Source organism: Heterocephalus glaber, unplaced genomic scaffold, assembly GCF_053883595.1.
Source record: "Heterocephalus glaber isolate CG9 unplaced genomic scaffold, H.glaber_assembly_v1.0 deba00001428, whole genome shotgun sequence".
Classification (NCBI taxonomy): Eukaryota; Metazoa; Chordata; class Mammalia; order Rodentia; family Bathyergidae; genus Heterocephalus; species Heterocephalus glaber.
In genome coordinates, this window is record NW_028258293.1 from 32,898,281 (window position 1) to 32,922,020 (window position 23,740).

General features: G+C 42.8%; 1 protein-coding gene across 1 annotated transcript in view; it reads right to left on the reverse strand.

The window, feature by feature from the left end:
* Gab2 (GRB2 associated binding protein 2) overlaps positions 1-9,182 on the reverse strand; it is a 194,847-nt gene extending 185,665 nt beyond the window's left edge. The window contains exon 1 of the mRNA XM_004869685.4: positions 9,013-9,182. Coding sequence (XP_004869742.1) covers positions 9,013-9,087 — 75 coding nt within the window. The 5' untranslated portion in view covers positions 9,088-9,182. The remainder of the gene's footprint in view (positions 1-9,012) is intronic.
* Between the last annotated feature and the right edge of the window lie 14,558 nt (positions 9,183-23,740).

Sequence of the window (23,740 nt, forward strand, 5' to 3'; positions counted from 1 at the left end):
TCAAATATCTCAGACTTGGAGTTGAAGAAGCCAGCAAGGTAGAACACCAAAAGGCATGAAAAAAAATTTCCCTGCCCTTTCTAGGTAAAAGATCAGTATAAGGGGCAGCATACCATGGCATAAAACTTTCAGACAAAACCTGCTCTATTCCAGCCAAACACCACAGGAAAGAACCGTGGTCCAACTTCCACTCACAATAGCAAAGGCTGAGTGGGAACCTAGACTTCTACCCTTAAGAGGTTGTCACAAGGCTCGGTTGGGTCAAAGAAAGGCACATCAGAAGCTGTGACTTTCACTCCTGATGATTGGTAACAAGAGCACCCTGCCACAGCATAGTCAGTAGAGATCAAATGAGAAGGTGGAATTGCCACATAACCCAAGAGAAAAGAGGAATGTCTTCCTATCTTGAGTTATACACAGAGACTGAATGGAGAACGTGGACTTCTACCTTTACCTGGAATAATGAGCCAGTGCCCCTTCCCCTTGCTGGACTGTAGTTGGAGTGTTGCAGATAAAACATTAGTTTTATCCATTGTTTCAAAACATAATATAAAAATGGCCAAGTTTTAGCGGAAAACTAGTCATTATACCAAGAACCAGAAGATTTCAAATGGAATCAATAGTTGCTAACACTGAGATGACAGGAATGTTAGAATTATCTGACCAAGACTTTACAGCATCCATAATAAAAGTGCTTTAAGCAGCAGTTATAAACATACATGAAACAAACTAAAAAGTGGAAAACTATAACAAGAATCAGAAAGTCTCAGCAAAGACAAAGATCATGTAGGCTTTGAGGCAGGACAGAAGAAATAAAGCTAGGTAGAAAGGAGACAAGGATATCAAAATTTTAAAACTTATACTTCAAAAAAAAACCACTGCAGCTTCAGGACACAAGCCCAGATTTACTTTTTTTCCTTCTTCCATAACAGCAAACCTGGGCAACTCGCCTTCATCTGCAAAGGAGTCTGTCCATTCCCTTTACTTGCAAATGCTCCTCTTTCACCCATGAAGGGACCTCCCTTTTGGTATTTCCCATAGGAGTAGTTCACTAAGGGTGGGCCATCTTCTCCCACCCTCTAAAACTGAGACTGAGACTATAGACTGTCGAATTCCAGATTTCCACCTCCCAAAACATAAAAGATCCCCAGTTCCCAACTGTATGATGCCTCATTTCCTTGAGCACCTGCATCCTATATCTTTCTCTAAAAAATCCTTTTCATCCCTTTTTTTCCTGAAAATTCTTTTTCCAAGTGAACCTGTGTATTTACTTTAAAGGGGTGGGTTAAGTTCCTTATTTCATCCTCAAGGACCCTCAGACCCAGTGTGTGACAGGCTCAACAACAGAACAGACAGAGGAAGAACTAGTGAACTAGAAGACAAAGAAATAGAAATGACCCCATATGAATAATACAGAAAATAAAGTAAAAATTTTGATCATTGGGTAAGAGCTGCGTGGGACTATGCAAAAGATCTATATTTGCGTCACTAGATTCTTAGGTGAGAAGAAAGGACAAGGCTAAAAAATACTCAAGAAATAAAGGCTGAAAGCTTATCAAATGACAAGAGACATAATGTACAGACTTAATAAATTCAGTGAATCCCAAATTGGATAAACCCAAAATAATCCATATCAACACAGATCATACACTTCTGAAAAGAAAGATACAAAACTATGAAAATGTCCAGAGAAAAGTGACATCTTAACTACTAGGGAAACAGCAGGAATAGCTATATCATCAGATATAGGTTATTGTATCAGGTAACAAGTAGACTTCAGAGGAAAGAAAATCACCAGAGGCTCAGAGAGATACTATAATGATAAAGGAGTCTTGTCACCAAGAAAACATTGCAATTCTAAATGTGTATGCATCAAGCAACAGAGTTCCAAAATATGTTATGCAAAAACTGATAGAAATGAAAGAAAAGGACAAATCTACAATTACAGTTAGAGAATTCAGTACTGGTCTCTCTACAATTGATAAAAGAACTAGACAGAAAATCAGCAAGGACACAGAACTCAACACCACCATCAACAGAAATGATCTAATTCGTTGGACATGGTGGCATCGAGTTGTTAGCTCAATACTTTAGGAGGCTGAGGTGAGGAGGATAGCAAGTTCAAGTCCAGTCTGGGCAATTAAGCAACTTCACAAGACTCTGTCTCAGAATAAAAAGGGGCTGGAGATACAGTTCAATGCAAAGGTCCTAGGTTCATTAGCCAGTACCAAAAATAAAAAATAAAACAAAAATAAAAAACTTCAAAGCAGATCATGGACTGGAAAATACAAAACTATAAAGCATTTAGAAAAAAATAAAAAAACAAGAAAAAATCACTAGGACCTAGGGCTGGCCAAAGAGTTCTTAAACTTGTCCCTCCTCCAACCCCACAAAAAGTACAATCTATGAAGAGAAAAACGATAACCTAGAATCCATCCAAATTAAAACTTTTTACACTTAAAGACTTAACAGTGAATGAAAAGACATACTATGGTCTGGGAAAAACTGTTTGCAAATCACCTATTCGACAAAGGACTAGTATTCTGAGTATACAAAAAACTCTCAAAACTCAATAGCATTCAAGCTGATCCATGTAGAAAAAAAGGTTTATGTCCTGACTTGACTTGAAGAGCAGTTTAACCAAAGAGGGCATATAGGCAACAAATAATCATATGAAAATATGTTCAGGGCCGGAGATGTAGCTCAGTGGTTCCGGCACCTGCCTCATAAGCGCAAGGTCCCGAGTTCGATCCCCAGTACCAAAAAAGAAAATATGTTCAACACCATTAAATGTAAATGAAATCTAATGGAGGAAGCTGGGCATGGTGGCACAAGCCTGTAATCCCAGCACTCAAGAGGATGAGGCAGAAGACCATCAGTCTGAAGCCAGCCTGGGTTATATAGTGAATTCAAGGCCAGCCTAAACCACAAAGCAAGACCCTGTCTCAAACCACCCCTCCAAAAAAGGGAATATTAAAAGATTTAAGATGTGTTATGTACATGTACCAATTCCCACAATTAATGTGATACTCAAAAGTTAGATACTTTATGAATCTGTCTCTATCTATCTATCTATTTCTCAAATGGAGAACAGATTAGTGGTTGTCATGAAGGATGTGGTGGTGATGGTATGATAGTGGATGTGACCATACAAGTACAACATAGGCCAGATGTGGTGGTGCATGTCTGTAATCCTAGCACTCAGGAGGCTAAGGCAGGAGGATCGCCAGCCTGGGGTACACAGTAAATTCAAGGCCAGTCTGAACTATATAGGAAGACCCTGTCTCAAAAAAAAGTGCAACATAAAAGATCCTCTAGTGATAGAAATAGTCTGTATCTAGACTGAATCACTGTAATATCCTTATTGTCATATTGCATCACAGTTTTCCAAGGTGGTACCATTAGGGAAAATTGGCTATAAGGGCACACGGATCTCTCTTTACTATTTCTCATAACCAGATGCTTACCTACAATTACCTCAAAATAAAATATTTAAGTAAAAAGAACATTTAGGCTTTGGGACAAAGCTAGATGACTTTGGGCAAATCATTTCCTTTCTCACAGAGATAAGCATTAAATTAAACTGGGCAGGGTGGCACACACCTGTACTTCCAGCACGCTGGAGGCTGAGCCAGGAGGATCCCTGTGAGTTCAAGGCCAACCTGGGCTATATAGTAAGTTCAAAGCCAGCTTGAACTACACAGTGAGACCCTGTCTCAAGAAGAAGAAAACAAAAAAGAGAGATCAATAGTCCCGATATAATGTCTGGCACAGAATATGGCTCAACAAATACCTATTAAAATAATCTCAGGCCGGAGATTTAGCTCAGTGGTGCTGCCGCTTGCCTCACAAACACCAGGTCCTGAGTTTGATCCCCAGTACCAAAAAATTAATAAATATAAATAAAAATAAAAAATAAAAAAAATCTCAAGAGTCACAGCAGTGGGGATGCAGAGATGAAGAAGTGTATAGTAAAAAATATTCAGATGATATCACTAATAGGTTTTGGGAAATGACTAGATGTGGAACAGTGGATTACAGAGACAAGGAGGATTCTCCAGTTCTCATCTGAGCAAATAGATAATGGTTAGAAGCACTATATACTGAGTAGATGTGATTTGAAAAAAAAGAGAAATGAAGAAGGGTCTTTTTGTACTGAGGACTGAACTCAGAGCCTTTGCACTGAGCTGTATCCCCAGTCCTAATTATTTATTTATGATACTGGGTCTTGCTAAATTGCTATATTCCTCAGGCTGGGCTCGACCTTGTGATCATCCTGCCTCAGCCTACCAAAGTGCTGGGAATATGTGTGTCCCACCATGTCTCGGAGTTTAGTTTTGGATATGTATGCTGACTCTGTGTTATCCAGGAGACATTCAAATAGAAATGCCCAGTTAACTCGTAGATATGCAAGTCTGGAGTTTAGAGCTCTGGGATAGAAATTTAACTAGATGATGATCAGCGTGCAAATGATAACTGAAGCCAGGAGAATGGACAATATTGCCAAGAGGGAGAAACCACAGTCACTCTTATAAATGAGTTCCAATATTCAAGGACTAGCTAAAAGAGGTCACTCTAAAAACAAAACAGGGCTAGGGATGTAGCTCAGTGGTGCCGCACATGCCTGGCAAGCACAAGATCCTGAGTTTGATCCCTGGTACCAAGGAATAAATAAATAAATATAAAGACAAAATTAAAAAATAATAAAAGAGGTCAATCTAACAAAAGAGATTTAAGAGTGGCCAGATAATTTTAAAAAAAGGTATAAATGGTGTGGCACAAGACAACAGGAAGATGCTTCAAAAAAAAACAACTTTGGTCAACAGTGACCAAGCATTGAGATTAATTAGAAGGATAACTGAAAAATCATACTCTGAAGTTAGTGACCTGGGTCTCACTGGAACTTTTGTGAGACTAGCTTTGGTGGAATGACAAGGTAGGTTTGCATTGGAGCGCACTGTGTAGAAGGTGGGAGAAAAGACAATATTAAAAACTAGTCCCTCGAAGAAGAAGAGAAAGCATAGTTGACTTAGTTATTTTTCTCTTATTGCTCAGACAAAATGCCTAACTCCTAAAGTTAAAGGGGGAAAAAGTCTATTTGGCTTACAGTTTGTAGAGATTTCAGTCCATAATCTGCTGGCGCCAAGACAGGGGGGCAGAGGGGCAACAGTTCCGGCTGGTAGAAGACAGCAAAAGCAACAAAGGAAGACTTTCAGCTCCTTTTATCTTATTCAGAATACTCATACCCTTAATCCGAGTGCACTCAGGCCTAGAATTGCGCCACGAATCATCACACACTGTAGATTCAGTCACCTCTGAAAAAGCCCCATGTAAGACCATATGAGGCTTGTGGGGATATCTAAATATAGGCCATAACAATGGTGAATTCTGTTAAAAGAAGTTATGCTTAAATATTAATAGCAAAGAATAGGTAGAGGGGAGAAATTGAAGATTTATGACAGAAATGGCAAGAATTATCTGAGCATGTAGGAGATGGTGTGACTGAGCCAACGTGGAGGTAAAGAATTAGATCAGATAGAAGAGCCACCTCATCTACACTAAGAGGGAAAATGGAAAAGAATCTTACAGATACAGGTGAATTTGGACAACTATTCCCTGATCATTTTCTTGATGAAAGAGAAGGCAAGGTCATCTGCTAAAACTGAAGGACTAGATTAATTTTTTATTACCAGAACCTAATCCAGTACCCAGGGCACACATATTTAATAAGCTTATTTAAGCAATAAAATATACAATTAGTGTTTCCTTTATGCTGTTATTTATTAGAACCAATACACAACTTTCTTCAAATTTGCCACTAGGCGGCAGTACTGCTACCAATCTTTTTCCCTAAATTCTTTAACACAGTGAAATTAATAGAAAACTAATGTATGTTGTGAAATGGGTTTTCCCCCAAGAAAATTCTGTTTTAAGTTTTACATGCATGTATATATGTAAACTAATTCATGCCGGTGGATATACACTATGGCACGACACAGTAGGAGGGTTGTTTCTTCTGCCAGCCTCCCAGTGTAATCACATCATGATGCCCCAGGGGCAACACTCAGCATTTTCCAGCCTTTTATTTTTATTTTTTGTAATTCCTCTAAGCCACACAGCAAATACCCAATAGGTAATTTAGGTTTTGTTATGATTAATCAATTAGAAAAGGATGAGAGAAAAAAATCTCTAAAAATGAATCCGTGCCAAAGTTTCATCTGAGTAGTTTTTCCTCCGGTCTCTATCCCTTTTCCCAAAAGGGGAAGTAGGTTTTGTTTGTTTTTTTGGTACCGGGGGTCGAACTCGGGTCCTTGCACTTGCGCAGCTGCGAAACCACGGAGCTAAAATCCCCGGCCCAATTTAAAACTATTTTTAAAAACTTACCTCTCCTGGGGTGGGGATTTAGTTCAGTGGTTTTGCCGCCTGCCGCGCAAGCGCAAGGACCCGAGTTCGATCCCCGGTACCAAAAAAAAAAATAGTTTTAAATAATTGTAATATATTTCACAAACTACGTTCCCCCTTACCTCAGATGCTTCATGCATTCTTCTAAGGAAGATTTGCCAATCTACAATACCATATGTACAGCAGAAGCAGCAGCTATTTGGGGTATGTGTTTAGCAATGAGGCTGGGAAATCACATCTTTCCAAGTTTGGTTCTAATGCGTTTAGGCCTCTGAAGGAACTGGAAGAGTTCTCAGTTACACTAGTGTGATGATATTTGGGAAAGAAAAGTAGATGTAAAGTCAGAATGTTGCCCCAGAAGTTTAGGTTATCCAGATTGGCTGTTTCAACCAGGGAAACAGAACTTCCACAATAGGAAAGACTTCCAGTCAGACCAGTGGAATAAGGTACTCTCACCTAAGAAAAGCTCAGGGTAATTTGGGCAGATGCCTTCTGGGCTGGAGCCGCAGGGAAGACTGGGAAAGAGAGTCTAAAGTCATCATATTGCTAGAGTGTCAATGGGTGAGAAAGGTGACTGGAACAAAAGCCTCCACACTTGGTTATTTTGAGCTAGTTACTCTCTAACAAAAACATTCAAGAAATGGGTCATAGAATCTGGGTGATAAGAGTTGAAATGGTCATCAGTCCAACAAAGATGCAGTGTCAGGGTCTTGGCAAGTTATTTTGAAGTTCCTTCTGGTTGTGTTCTATTTGAAAATTAAGAATCACATTCTCTTACTGGACACTACTAAGCTGTATGGTATTTATTTTTATAATTTTGAGAAGCTCATTAGGATAAGGATTTTACAAAATAATTATAAAAATGTTCACAAATTACTACTCCTTAACCCTAATAAAAAATTCAATTTTGGGCCGGGGATTTAGCTCAGTGGTTTCGCCGCCTGCTGCGCAAGCACAAGGACCTGAGTTCAATCCCCGATACCAAAAAAAATTTTTAAAAATTCAATTTTCTTAGTGAATTGATATAACCCTGAACAAGAAAAAGTTTATTTCTCAGCCAAAATATCAAAATACTTTGGCTACACTGACACTCCACAAAGTGAGCTTTAAAACTCAGGTAAACACTTCCCTGTTTCAACCCTACTATATGTTAAATATATGGTCACTTTCAAGTCATATGCTGGAGCAGGGCCTGGGGACCCATGCCTATAATCTCAGCCCTTGGGAGGCTGAGGCAGGGGGGTCGCTGTGAGTCTGAGGCCAGTCTGAACTATATAGGGAGACCCTGTTTCAAACAATAACAAACAAAAGTTGTATGCTCAATCTTTAGATTTTTCCCAGCAAATGATCCAAGAGCCTGATTTCATCGACACACTTGCACTGCCCAACAACACTTCCTTTGAAAAGCAGAATGGTATTTCCTCAGTCCAGAGGGCAGAAGTCCCTGGATGGGGGGGGGGGGGGGGCGAAGACAGGAAACTCTGGTAAGCTTCTGCCCTCATGGTCAGCCACTGGTGCAGCTGACAGAGGGTAAGGTCTGTTCAGAGCTCCTTTGATGTACAGCAGCTGGAAGGTGGGAGGGATTCCCCCAGCCCAGCGCCACAAGTCAGAGTAACAAGGGCTTCCGCGGGAAGTGCAGAGGGAGGAAGAGGATGGGAGAGCTTGATGCCAGTTAGCAGCTTTACTTCCATTTCTAAACTGCGAGTATCCCAGGACCGATTTCAGTCAAATCTCGCTAACTGGCACCATCTCGTACTTTGACCTCACCAGGCACGGCATCCTCTGGTTCGGGGGCGAGGGGGAACGACTCAGAACTCCTCTCTGCTCAGCACTAGCCGGTAACACCTTCCCCCTTGGAGGGAGAGGTTGTCCCGGCAATTTCTGTCAACCCTGTCGGTTAGCACCACCTGGCATTTGAAAACCCTGATCTTTCCCGACCCCACACACCAAGGGCTGCAGAGCACAAAACCCGGGGCAGTTAGAGAGGACCAAACTGCAGTGTCACCATCGAGGGGCGGAAGAGGGGGCGGCGTGCGAGAGACATACAGAATAAAGAGAAAGAAGGGGGACAAACAAATGAGTCACTTAATACAAGGGCTGCACATGCCTCTGACGCTGCCCGTGATGCAGCGGCGGAGGACTGGAAGGAAGCAGGCGGCCACCCGGGAGGGGCGGGCGAGCGGAGAAAGGGAAGGGGCGAGGGTGTGGGCGCCTCGCCCTTTGTGGGGCGGGCGCGCCGCACCGCCGTCTAACGGCCCCCTTTCCCGCCGGCTCCCCCAACCGCGCAGGCTGAATCCGAATTGCTCGAGGCTACCGTGGTCCCCCAGCCCCGGGAACCAACTCTTGCTCTCCAGAAACAATCGATAAAAACTTCCATACTGGATTTAGTTCGGGGCGGGCGAGGCTGGCTGGGGAGCCTCAGCCTCCCGCGCCCCGCCCCTCGGCGCGCACCTGTGACAGGTGTACGGTGGCGCCCCGCGGACTCCGAGCCCCACCGACCCCGCCCGGACCCGGGCCCGCCCGGCCCGCCGCGCACCGCCCGCCACCCGCCCGGACCTCAGCCCCCCGGGCGGCCGCGGGACGCCCCTTGGCGGCCGCGCCCGCACTCACATAGCGCCTCAACTTCTTCTCGGGGGGCGATTTCCTCAGCCAGCCGGTGCACACCACGTCGCCACCGCCGCTCATGGTGCCGGCCGCTGGAGCCCGCCGCCGGGTCGCGCGGACAAGGGCGCGGGCGCGGGCTGCTGGGTCAGCCGGCCGGCGGTGCGTAGTCTGGGGGAGGGGCGGGGCGGGCGGCCCGCCGCCCCGGGCGAGGACGAGGCGGCGCGCGCACTCGGCGCTCACAGGCACCCGGCGGTGGCTCCCGGCAGGCAGGCCGCGCGCGCTCGCCACGCCCACCGACGCAAATCACCCAGGCTTTGGACCCCGGAGGCCCGAGGGCAGGGAGGACGGCGGGAGCTGCGGCCAGCAAGCGCGCCCCCTGGGTCTTGTTTTTTTTCCTAAAGCCTGAAGCGGTAGGGAGAAGACCTCGCCCCTGGTGGTGGCGGTGGGAGCGGAGAGGTGTGGAGCGAAGAGGTTGCGCGCTCTAGATTGCAGCTGGATTTTCTAGGGAGGGTCTTCAGGGAAAAGATCTGAGGGCTTCTCGAGTTTCTTGTCCATTCCCAGAGTTTCAGGTTTCAACAGGCTGGGTTCTGGCTGAAATTAGTGACCCGCTTCCCTCCAGGAGTTTCACTGACTCACACCCCCTTGGCAAGAGAAGGAAAGGGGACCTACCGGAGTTTTAGCAGTCTTTGTTTACATGATTGTCTTCGTACATCTACAAAGTGGGCAGGCAGTATAGTTCCCATTTTACAGATAGTCTAAGGTCCCAGAGCTACTACAATAAAGAGCCAAGTGTCTAATTCAGTGGGCGGGGGGGGGGGGCAGGTCTCGCTCACCTTTTCAAGGTGGGGAATTGCTTTAATGTCTGCAGACCCGCTTTGGGGCCTCTCATTGCCTGTAAACAAAGTCCAGCTGGCTTCCTCCCACATTGCCACTGGCAAGAGAATTTAGTAGAAAACTCATGTGATTTTTCAGAATTGAGGAAGCAAAAATCAGTCAATGTACTTCACAGTGAATTGGAGGGCAAAGTGGTACAAAAGATGAGGTCAAAATTTCAGAGTTCCAACTGACTCAGGCTGAGACCTCTCTATGTAAATTGGAATATGATACTTTTCTTACTGCACTGTGGTGAGTTGTGAGAGAAAGTATATGGAAACACACCTCACACTAGCACCTCTTTTGGGACTCCGCCTAGAAGAAACCTTTGGTAGGAGATCTTTTTAACCCGTAGAATGCCTTTTCACTCATCGTTAAAAGGTAGATCCTCTGCCTACTGCTCTCAGAAGTGAATAGAAAACCATTTTAAGAATGGGGAACCATGCTACATACAGATGAGTTGGAGAAACAGCATCTTGCACTTCCCCGTGTCATTTTAGACTGTCTATTCTGCCCATTTCTCAGTCTCTATGCAGCTTAGCTAGTTGTTTCAAGAAGTTGGGCATCCTTTGGTCCAACAGATTTTGGTTGGGTTGGGGACCGTTGAACCACTCCAATCATTTGTAAAAGCTACTTCCCTACCATGTACTTAGCTTTTCTAGGCACCTTAGAAGGTGGAAAGATCAGCTCGCCTGGACCCACCTTGCTGACTTTCAGTATTCCGTGTGCTGCTGGATAGAATGTAAAGCTGGAACTATCAGGCTATAGCAGAGCTCCCTTAACTTTAATTTAGGGATCTTTAAGCCACATACAAAGAGTTACCAGAAGAATTGTGGCCATTTGTTACTTTTGGCTTTCAGTGTTTTAAACTCCTGTGAGACATAAATACTGTATCAAAATACTTAGTCTGACAAATCAATCAGCAGGCGGTAACTCCCAACCAAAATAAAGCAATCCTCTGACTTCATTCACATGTGAGTCATAGTGCCAAGTCTCTGGGATTGCAGTCTGAGAAATCTGCATGGTTTGGCTGCAACCGAGGTTTGTGATGTTAAGTCAGACAGACATATGCCCTATCTTTCCTTAGGACTAAAGTCTTTTTTTACATGTCCTCTGAGAGGTGATTCAAGTCACAGACTGTTCATCCAAATTTAGTTAGCATGAGGTTGCATTCTGCCAGAAACTCTTTAGGGTTTGATTTTGTTTAGCAAAAGACCCCATGTTATTTACAATTCCACGTGGAAATAGAACAGCTTGATATTTTGGGACCAATGACAGGAAGGGGTATGAAGTTCAGCAGCTACAGAGTATGGGATTCAGGAAGTCTTCCCTCGAATCTTCCCTTAGAGATTACAGAAAAGGCCTCTTTGTGGTCCTCTCCTGTCCCCAACTCCCCCCGCGCTTTCTCATCACTGTACTGCCCAGCTGGGGCTGCACACAGGGAGCAGGACTGCCGCTGAGGTCCCTGGCTGCACACTGGAATGGATTAGTCTTCTGGGCCTAAGAGGCGTGCCAGGCTTGGAAACAGCCCTTGGACGGAACGTTCCTGTCTGGACCTTTACTAAGCCCTCTCCACTCCCTGCTGTTTTTTTCCCCTCCCAGGAAAAATGGAAAACAAATTATGTGAATGATTTATTTGCACGAAGGTGGGCGCCATCTATCGGAAACAGCTGGAGTGACAGCTCCCTTAACCCCTATACATGCATCACTAGCCTATAATTTAGGCAATTTTGATTAAAAACCACTGGTATTTCCTGAGGGGAATTAATGACCGGCTCTCAGAGCGCTTTGGGCCATTAATTCTATATTCTCATCAAATTCCCAGGAGTTGACCATCTTATGGAAAGGGGGTGCACTGCAGAGATTAGAGAAACGCACACCTGAGAGAAGAGCATGAGCACCACTTTTGCCCTGCTCCCAGCTCCTCCTCTTTCCCCCTTCCCTGGCTTCTGAAGGCTGCAATGTGGCTTTGAATGTGATCGGCAACAGCCTGTGTCCGTGACTGTCTCAGCATTGAGGGTTTTGGCCAGTGGCAGGTGCGTGCCTGGTGGAACACTCCCAGGAATCGGTTGGGAGGGCTGGAAAGAGATCTGTGCTCAACTGCACACCAGGCTGGAGTGATTAGTACCACTCACAGCAGGCTTGACGTCAGTGATTGCACTGGGGTGGGGATGGACGTTTGTGTCCCAGCCCTCTGTCTTTTCTCCCCTTCAATTTAGTTGACAGGTTAATTTCAGAACTGAGTGCTGCATGCCAAAGTCAGTGTGACCAGCTGAGCCACCTCACTTGGTGACTTTCAGGACACTTGCCTCAGCCATATGAAGGTGTATGCTTCCCAGTTGCTTTGAGCCCACTCTGTTCCTTCCATCAAGTTATCTTGACTCACTCAAGTCAACTCTTGGCACCTGGCTGAGGATGAGCCATGAAAGTGGGCTTGGGGTGTGCTTAAAGAGCTGACTGTACTTCCTGTCTGTGGCTGAAAATCGAGATAGTACTTCACACAACACTGGGTGGGAGGCACTTTGGAAATAAACTTCCTTAAAAAGTTTGAGCAAACCCACCTTCCCAGTTTCTCCTTTGTGAATAACCAGAACCAGTGCTAGTTGCTTTGTGGCAGTTAGGTTACCAGGACATTGCTGCTGACCCTGGGTAGGGTGGGAATATCACCGCATTGCACAGATCCTTCTGCAAACTCATATTCTCCCAAGAACAGGCTGTCAAGGCTGGGTTTGGCGCTTTAGTATTTCAAGCCCCATTGTGCACCTGGCACCTTCCTTGCTCTCAGGGAGCGCTCCTAGCTTTAATTAGACCTTAAACATATGTGAAGAACCTTTCCCTAATGCTTTCCAGCTTGACTTCATTACACCTGTTTACTTGTCAAGGAACTGTGAGGGCCAGGCTCTTTTCTCCTCATTTTTGTATCCCCAGAGATACCCCAGTGGGGGTCAAGCACACAATTAATGTTTGTTGTAAGAACGAAGAAATAAAATATTAAAGATGAATGGGCCGGAGTCGGGGATTTAGCTCAGTGGTTCTGTCGCCTGCCTTGCAAACACAAGGTCCCAAGTTCGATCCCCAGTACCCAAAAAACAAAAAAAAGCCCAGTACCTGGGCTGGGGATTTAGCTCAGTGGTTCTGCCGCCTGCCTCGAAAGCAGAAGGACCTGAGTTCGATCCCCAGTACCAAAAAAAAAAAGATGACTTATAGTGCGGTGGACTATCATGGCATCCACAACTGAGCCATCCATACCAAAAAACAGTATCTGTAAGTAGCTGGAGCCAAGTGTGGTGGCACATGCTGAGGCAGAAGTATTGCTGAACTACATAGAAAGACCCTTTTTCAAAAAACAAAAATAAAAGTAGCTGGAGTGGTTATGTTACAACCACCAGCCTAGCTGGAGGGCTCAGTAGGTGGAGGGAATCTTAATTTGCAGATGGCTGTAACTCTTGGGGAATTTAAAAAACAATTACTCATTTGACCTTTTGACTTTTACCTGCAGGATTTAGAGAGCTAACTCTTTTAATCCTTGGTTTCCAAACTCAACATCAAGATACAGACTCCTCAGGAACCCTTCTCTCTGGGACTGAGTTTAATCTCTGTTCTTCTGACATCTGGCTTACTGTGACAGTCTGTAGGAGCTCTAGCCCTGAACTCCTTGTACATAGACACAACATTAGCAAAACTGGAGAAATGTCCCCTACTCAAGGTATTAGATCTTGAGCATATGTGAAGAACCTTTCCCTAATGCTTACCAGCTTGACTTCATTACACCTGTTTACTTGTCAAGGAACTGTGAGGGCAGGGTGTGTGTTCCTCATTTTTGTATCCCCAGAGCTGCCCCAGTGGGGGACAGGGACACAATTAATGTTTGTTGTAAGAATGAAGAAATTAAACATTAAAGATGATTTGTAGCGCCATGGACTACATCAACAGATGACCAGAAATGCCATTTCCTCCTGCACCCGGTATATGCACTGTGGTTGTGAAGATTTGCTAGTCTGATTTTCAGGGTATCCAAAGGCCTCGGGTGATCATCTCATCTGACTGTGTTTCTACTAGAGTTATCCAAATGACTATCTGACCTGTTAGTATTTATTTATTTATAGTATATGCCAGCTTTTTGTGGTATAAATCTTCATGTCACTCCATTCCCCCCACAACCAATTTCAAGCTATCAACTTAATATCATTAGAGTCAAGGGATATTCAGTAGTACAGCATTATTTAATATTTCCAACATAAAGATACAATAGACATAAATAATACAGCAGAACAGTGAAATGAAAAATAATTAGCAAACTATCTCTCCCACACACACTGAAATCAAATTCAGGGCCTTCATACTGAGATACATCCCCAGTCCTTTTTAACTTTTTAAAATTGTGAGATGTTCTTGCAAAATTGCCCAAGCTGGGCTCAGACTTGCCATTCACCTGCTTTAACCTCCAAGAATGCCCCTGGAATTCCTTCTGTAACTTATTTAATTGTGAACTTACATAACTTAATTTTTTGAGATGTCATTCACATACCATAAAAGTCAGCATTTTAAACTGTATGATTTAGTAGTTTCAAGTATAGTATTCACTCTTTTGTAACCATCTCCTGCGACGTAATTCCAGAGCATTTTCATCGCCCCCATTCTCATCAACACTCAGTCCCCTCCCCCAGCCTTTCCTCTAACAACTGACCATTAATCATCTTTTTGTCTCCGTGGATTTGACAACTCTGGACAGTTCATACAATCAGAATCAATCTGCACCTCTTGTGTCTGACTTCTTTCCCTTGGTATAATGTGTCAAAATCTCATCCATATTGCAGCATTTCTGGTCTTCATTCTTTTGTATAGCTGAATACTCCCTTAAATGGACATACAGGGCCACCATTTACATTTCCATTCATGAGCTGATGGACATTTCAGTTGCTTGCACTCTGGCTATTATGAATAGTGCTACGGTGAACATTTGTATACAAGCGTTTTGTTTTGATTTTTGGTACCAGGGATCGAACTCAGGATCTTGCGCTTCTGACGCAGGTAGCAGCACCACTGAGCTAAATCCCCGGCCCTGTATACAAGGTTTTGTGTGAACATGTTTTCAATTCTCATAAGGTATACACCAGGAAGTGGAATTGCTTGGGTCATACGATAACTCTGTTCAACTGTTCAAAAAACAAATATTTTCCACAGTGGCTGCACCATTTTACATCCCTACCAGCAATGTATGAGAATTCCAGTCTTTCCACATCTTCTCCAGTATTTGTTTTCCATTTTTATTACAATTTAATTTAAATAATGTTATTTTGAAGAACCAGCTTGCAAAATGCTTCACAACTGAACAATCCAGTGACGTAGGGTGGCATGAGCCAGCTCTAGCACACCACTGCATACAGCCCACCAAAGAAAATACCACCGCCTTGTTCCACGTCAGTTCCAAGGCTTGTTCTTTTCTCACAAGGGCAATAGTCAACAGTCAGATTTCCTTCTTCTTACACCCCTTTTCAGAACACTATACAAAAGTTCTTTAGTTCCCTTCTCTTAGAAATGAAGATTTTTTTGACTGCTGGAGAATCATAAACTTTTCAGCTCCCACCAAACATTCCAGGCAGAACAGGGTGTTTCCCTCCTACATTTGTGTTGAGAAACAAAAATAAACCGAGAACGTATCTTCCTGACACCCAGATGTATCTTCTGGATGAGCTCTCAAGCAGTTGCTTCAACAGGGCAAACAGCTGTGGTCTGTTTCAACATAATTTGATGTAATCAGGGTTAATTTTGATGATGTAGTAACTCTGAAGACTGTTTTTTTAACTGGATTACTGTTGGGTCAACAATCATGTGGCATTACATTTAGTGGCTGAAACAAAAGCCAGAATTAAAACAGCTTCCCCTCAGCTCCCTTCTAAATGACAGCCCTACTGGGATTAGAAGTTATGGGGCACATTTAACACAATTAACTAAAAAAAGAAAGTAGTTGCAGTCAAATTACATGCAAGCATCTCCAGGGTCCAGTGTTGATGAAGAAGAGCTGGAAACTTACTTCGTGTTGTTATTGTTGTTTTCTTTTCTTAGAATGGTTAAAAATATGCTGGCAGCAATTATTGCAATTTAATATTTTCACAACATTCTAGGAAAGTCTTAAGATTTTCCTCTGAAATTTTCCTGATTCAGACAAATGAGTTTAGCAGTTCCCCTCTGTTTTCTATGGATATTTTAAAAATGGTTATTTTCAGTGAGTACAAAATTCACAGTGTGGCATATGAGGGTTGAAAGAACAGGGTGCATGAAGCTCTACACACATTTGGAATTGTTTCTGAGGAGCAAGGTCTTTATCCTACTTTCATAGGTTTGGCCATCATTGTTTACAGCCAGGCCAGTAGCAAGGTCTGGGCTGCTTGAGGCACAGACACTTATTTAGTCTCTTTCAGTTTTTAGTTTTGGCTGGTCTGGGACACAGCTATAGTTCATGACAAAGGCCATTCTTAGTAAAGTTCTGGAAAGCAGAATGTTCAAAAATAGATGTTTTGGGAAACTGCCAAATGTGTTAGTTCTTCAAACCCTCGCTAATCTAACTGTATATTTCTAAAATGGTCTGATACGTGTCCAATCATTTCTGTAAATAAGTCTTCATTCACTTGTTCTGTTTTTTTGTGACTTAAGATATTAAAAAATTTGAAAAGCAAAGGATCCACTTGCCTTCCTACAGTATCTTATTTTATCAGGAATTCCCCTATCTAAATTTTAGTATATGTGCTGCCGAAGTGAGCATTCCCTTGTCTAAATAATTTCCTGTTTAACATTGTTCTGGGATAACGTGGGTACGGCAAACAAGGAGGCTTTTTAAAAAGAATAGACAATTGTTCCTCTAAATGAGATAGTATATTTTCTTCTTTTATTAGCAAAAGCAGATATCCACTTGAAACTTGAGCTCAAATGGGGAATTTATTAGTAGAAAATGAAGTATATGCCAGAGAACCAGAAAGAGTTGATGGATAATAACCGGAAGCACAGCAAAAATGAGGCAGCATGTGTGTGTGTGTGTGTGTGTGTGTGTGTGTGTCTCAGGGCAATATGGCCTTTCATCTCTGAGTATTTTGCCTTCACTCTGTAGACTACACTTTCCGCCTCTTGTAGTACATATTTGCCTGAAACTTCCTACATTTCTAAAGTCCTGGTTCAAGCAACCAGTCCAGGCTCCCTCAACCCTAATCCCAAGAGAAAATGGGACTGGTCCATTTTGAAGGACAGCTTGGTAACTAGATAATCACCTTGGAAAATGTTTAATTGGGATAAAAATCAATCTTGTTTCTTTCAGGGCATACCCATTATTTAAAGCAGGGAAGTAATAAGAGACTTGGAGAGAATGAAGCATGAGCCCTCTGTGCTGGCATGGTTGGGCTTAGGTCTCATTTTCTAAGGTTTGGGGGTCATTTTCCTAACCTAACAAGAAGCTCCCAACAGTAATCGTTGCACACAAGCAGGACCCTGTGGAAGGGTGAGATTTCCCAGCGTGACTGGCTCATGAGGGGTAGAGAGTGTTCTGGCAAAGGGAGGTCCACAGACAGGACAAGCAGCCAGGGCACCTGGAAGAGACTGAGCCTAAGAGAGAGTCAGAAAGATTCTGTGAAGGACACATTGATGACTGAGGCCAGGGCACCTGGAGGCTCAGTAAACAAAGGCCTCATTAGATGGGTTGCTTAAAGTTACAATTAACGGTGCTTCCAAGAAGACACCTGCTAGGGCTGGGGATTTAGCTCAGTGGTTCCGGCACCTGCCTTGCAAGTGCAAAGTCCCAAATTCGATCCCCGGTACCAAAAAAAAAAAAAAAAAGAATACACCTGTTACATACCACCCCCTTACAGGCCCACACCTATGTCAGACTTTCCTGATTATGATCCCCATAGGTTGATCTCAACTTGGCTGAGATGTAGTCATTTTTGTGTATATAAAAACCTGTACACAAAAAAGTCCTTTGGTAAACTTTTCCAGGCCCCTACCCAGGTTCATTTACCCAAAGGCTATTTGTTTTTGCTTTTTTTTTGTGGGTGGGTACCCAGGATGGAACTGAGGACCTTGCGCTTGCGAGGGGGGACAGGCGGCGGAACCACTGAGCTAAATTCCTGGCCCCTGCTTTTGCTTTATGATAAATGCTGCTTTCTACTCTTGCTGTACAATAAATACTTTTGCTCAGTCCTCTTCTGACTCTACCTTGTAATTCTTTCTGGGCTGAGAGAATAACCGACCAGCTGGACAGTAACAGTAATTATCACTTGAAACTAAAAAGCATGCATTTCAGCCAGGGATTTAGCTCAGTGGTTCCGCTGCCTGCCCCCCTTCAAGTGCAAGGTCCTGAGTTCGATCCCCGGTACAAAATCAAAACAAAAAACTAAAAAGCATGCATTTCTTTCAAATGGAAAATATATTTATACAGTATTCAAATATATGTTATTTAGGAGTAATTTGTAGATGTTATTATCAGATTTGCCGAGAACCTACTAACTTAAGTGCAGCATAGGTATACTAGGATAAATAAGACCAGATTTTTTCATTTTTCTTTTTTTCTTTTGGTGGTACTGGGGATTTAACCCGGTGATTTAGCACTGAGCTACATTTTGAGATTGCCCAGGTTGGACTCAAACTTGCAATCTCCTGTGTCAATCTCCTTAGCAGCTGAGATTACAGGGGTGCACTATCACTCCTGGCTCAGATCAGTTTCTTAAGAATTTCAAGTTCCTTCTGGAGAGAGAAATAGATGGGCAGGTATTTATAGTGGTATTCGGGCAATGGTACAAGAAAAGTATGTTCATAGGAGATCAAAGAAATTATCAACCAACTCTACAGGGACTGAAGCAGGATGGGCTTACATTTTAATTTGATTTTGGTGTCCTACAGGGACACATCAAAGCAGGTATCAATGAAAATTTGTCAAAGTAGATGATGTAAGTAGTAGCTACTTCAATTTGGAGGTGAGAAACTTGTCTAGATATAAACTGGAGAAAACTACTAAATACAAATTTGAGCAACATCAACTCAATTCATCTAGGAATTGCTTCTGAATTTCTTCTCTCAATTGAATACATTCAATCAATAATATTAACTGAGTATTTACTATGTGCTTGGCACAAGGTGAGGTATGGGGAATATAATGATCAACAGTATGGAGATGTTCTTGAGAAGTCTGCCCAGTTACTGCATTCCAGAAGCAATACCTGGAGAGATTCCCTAGAAATCACCTTTACTAACAGAGATCATAAAATCAGATTACTAGGCTGGACATGGTGCTGCATGCCTGTAATCCCTGCACTCTTTGAAGCTGAAGCAGGAGGATCAAAAGTTTGAGCCCAGTCTGGGTAACTTAGTGAGACCCTGTGTCACAATAAAAAATAAAAAAAGAGCTGAGGATATAGCTCAGTGTCCAGGCCCTGGTTCACTCCCTAGGATCTGAAGAGAGGGAGAGAGAGAGAAAAAAAGAGTATTAGTTGAACCCGTAATTACTTTTCTTTTTTGGTACCAGGGATCGAACTCACCCATAATTACTTTTGATTCCTGCCTTTTGGGCTTATGTTCAGAGAATGGCTCTAGACTTGGATTTGTGCTGAAATAGCTAGTTTAAAATTTTATGAACTATTTCAGACACAGAAAGAAGGAGAAGCTATGAAATTGTTAAGGAATATTTCTGTTTTGTTGGATGGGCATATTCTTTCTCAACCCTTTTTTCATCATAATTCACTCAACTTTTTTTTTTTTTTCTTTGGTGCTCGGGATTGAATTCAAGTCTTTGTGCATGCTACTAGGCAAGTGCTCTACCACCGAGCCACACCTCTAGCCCCATTTAATAGTTTTTTAAATGAATGCTCACTGTGTGCCAGGTGCTCTCCAATGCACTGCAGATATGAAGATGAATGTGCTCTTTGCTGTAATGCACATTCTGCCAGAGAACAAAAATGGTAGCATGTGACACCTAGTAGTTGCATTAAGGTTCTGAGAATGCATAATGAAAGAAAGAAGTCCGGAAACTATTGTCCAACTCTTGGCTTCCTGAAGCATAAGTAATATAAACACTAATGTTAAAAAGTAGAAGTCCAAAAAAAAAAAAAGTGTAAGTCCAAGCTGCATTTTGGAGTGTCACCGCTCTTGAAATAAAACCCATAGCCTTAGACAGTGTGATCAGAGCTGTTAATATTTTGATTCTGGATGACAAAGAGGCAACAGGTATGTAGCCTGAGAGAGCCACTCAAGCCCATTTGCAGCATATGGATAGACAGTGCTGAGAAAGGGTACAGTATACACCCCAACTCCATGGGCAGGACAGGAATCTGCACAGAGAACTTCTAAAAAATTCTGTAGGACTTCTGACCTGTTGGAAAAAAGTCAGTTAAGAGCTAGTGAAACATAAAGACACAAAAGTTTCCACATGGGATTTTGTGTGTGTGTGTGTGTGTGTGTGTGTGTGTGTGTGTGTGTGTGTGACTGTTGATCAATGCACAGCCCACTGCTATTTGAGAAACATTAAGGGGCATAAGTTTGCATTTACAAAATGAGATGAAGTTGTTGCTTTCAATAAAACTGACATGTCTGGAGGGGGCTAGAGAATGAAAGGGGAAGCACCTGGACTTTGATATATTAGTAGCAAAGGAGGAACCAGAGTGGGAGAGAAACACATGCACAGGGTGATGGAAACATGGGAGAGGTGGTGGAAAGGAAGAGACTAAGGAAAAGCAATAGAGAGGTATGGTGGGCTGTGTTATGTTATGTGGGTTCCCAGAGGTATCACTTTACAGGGTGACTTTCCCATCCTTGAAATAGAGGTGTGAAAAACAACTGAAGTACAGAGAACAATCAAATGCAGTATCTTATTCAATGAGCAGGACATTTGTATAATCATTACCTATCCTTTCCTGTAAAAATATCAAAACCTCACTGAAGATTTCACAGTACAGAATTAAATACCTACATCAGGTATTCGAGGTGACTGCTTAAAAACTGCAAATTATAGGCTGTTCCATCCCAGACCTACTAAATCAGACCCTCTAGGGTGGGAACAGGGTAATGAGAAATTTTAACAAGCTCCCAGGTGGGTCTTAAGACACAATAAACTTTGAAGACTGTATAAAAGGAGTCCTTGAGATGGGGAAGCATGTCTTAGTTCTCTCTGTATCCATAGAGTCTAGGATCTGGATATGGCACAGTAAGTGCTCAGTAAAAGTTTATTGACCTGAACTAAATAACACCTAAGAAAGTTTAAAGAAAAAGTTATTCAGTGCTATTTCCCTGTAATAGCTGATTTCATTTTTTCCATGTTCTTCTAATCTATGTATACAGCTTTTACAAACTGCTGTAATTGCAATTTAAAATTCTATTTAAAAATGTCAACACATTTCTTGGTATGTATTTTGAAATAAGGTCTTGTTATGTAGTCCAATATGGCCTAGATCTCACAATCCTCATGCCTCAGGCTCTTTAGTGCTGGGATTATAGGTGTGTACCACCATGTTTGGCTTCTCTTATCATTTTTTTTTTGGTACTGGAGATAGAACTCGGGACCTTGCGCTTGTGCAGCAGGCGGTGGAACCACTGCGCTAAATCCTCGGCCCTCTTATAATTTTTAATGGTTGTTAAACATTTAATTCAAAATACAAAACCAGCTCATATAGGTTTTTTGGGGGGTTTTTTGGTACTGGGGATTGAACTTGGGTCCTTGCGCTTGCACAGCAGGCAGTGAAACCACTGAGCTAAATCCCCGGCCCCAGCTAATATAGATTTGTTTTGAGTTTTTTAAAAAAACTTTTCCTTGGGAGACCTTACATGTGTGCAGTGCTTTTCAGTTTACAAAACCCTTTTACACAGTCTTCACTGCTTCTCACAACACTCTGCAGAAGGAGCTTTATTCCATTTTGCAGATGGATATACAGACTTAGAGATTAAATTACTTGCTCAGGGTAACACAGCTAGGAACTGGAATGTCATTTCAACTAGGGTCTTCTCTCTATATACTACCACCATTTCTAAGACATCAAAATACTCAGCACATTTTCTGGTAAGAATCTGACCCAATAGGTTGTGATGTAAAATCCTGTAATGCAGTGTGTAGCAGACAGAAATTACATTTAAAGAGCCATATCTTTACCTGTTTTCTCATTTCAACAGATACAGCCTGCTGTGCCTTTGTTGAGGCACATTTTTGCTCACCCAGTGGTCTTCAATTCTCAGCAAGGCATATCACAGCCTTTTCTCAGCTGCTCACCAGTACACTAATTCCTGGGCTCAGAAAGGTGGCCTTCTGGATCCCTGAGCTGATCTGTTGTCTGGGTGGGCTTCTGGCTGGGGCCTATGCACACTTGGGATGATATCTAGGTGTGCCACTGCCTAGGGCCCCTATGTAGCTGTTGTCTGGGAGGGTCTTTGGGTGGGGGCTGTGCACCCCAGTTCCTGTTGTGTGAGCAAGCTTCTGGCTAGGGTCTCGTGCACTTACTGATGGTATTGGGGCAAACCTAAGGAGCCATATCTTAAATGTACAGGAAGCAGCGGTCATCTTCTGAAGTACTGGAAAGAAAATGGGTATATTAACGGCAGCTTTCAGTGAAAGAACTTACTGTGCTTCCAACAGTATCTCATGGTGTCTCTATAGTCTCTATATGACCTAAGCCCATCTTTGCAATCCCCAAGTGAAGGTTAGGATTGTTCCAGAACACTCTGAAATTGTAATTAAGGTTTTCAGAATATTTATAGGAAGTGGAACAACCACTATAGGCTACGAGGCAGCCAGGAAGGAGGCACTAGAGACTTTAAAGCTTTCCTAATATCAACAGTGGTATCACAGGACACTTAGGTAGCAGCTGAGTGAACAGGGAAGGGAAGCTTTCACCTACTACCCTAGAGGACACATTTGCCCAGTGAGTTACCTAGAGGGGGGTGGCACTTTAGGGCGAAGACAGACTGTCCAGCTAAGCAACTATAGATGTTTTATACTGGAGAAGAGAAGCCTGGGGAGGAGGAAAAAGTGTTGCTGTGTTTCTAGTTCATTGACTTTGCACACTAGAGAGAGGCAGGTTTCATTACTATGAGGTAGAAATTTCTAACAATCACAGCTCTTAGAGGATGGAGAAGGTTCTCTCTTAAGGTAGTGAGCTCCTATTCAATGAAGAGACAGTGGGTAAAGAGCTAGGAATATACAAATAGTGCTATCTTGGTTCACGAACACTTTTGTTTGCAAACAAACAGAAGTGTTTGGCAAAATGTAATTTTTCTTTGCAAACTCTGCTTTCGGTGACAAACACAATGGCTATCTTTCCCACACAAACACAAATGTGGCCATCTTTTCCAAAAATCGTAGAACAAATTAAGTTTGTGAACTGAGCTGTGTGTATTTAGAGAGGGAAGGGATATGATTTTCTATAATGAGATTTTTCAAAACTAGGATCCTAAAGGAACAGCAAATCAGCAATTCTTGGGCTTTTTTGCTTTTTGTTTTTTTTGGTACCAGGGATCGAACTCGGGACCTTGCCATTGCAAGGCAGGGGCCGGAACCACTGAGCTAAATCCCTGGCCCTAAATCAGCAATTCTTGCTGACCCATGTACAGAGAAGGTTGTGAGTCAGCTGCAGTCATAAATGGTTCAGGTTCTGTCAAATATACTTCTAGTGGGTTGGCAGCATAGTTTAGCACTTGCCTGGCACACATAAGGCCCTGGGTTCAATTCCCAGCACCACCACAACAGCAGCAAATAACTTTGTTCTAGCAATTTACTTGTAACAGGAAAAACTTGATAGACAGGCCAGGCCTGCTAAGTTTCCATTCTCAGTGTATCATCTTGAAATACCAAAAGTCTATCACTTTGGGCAAGCTATTATTAATTCCTATTCATGTT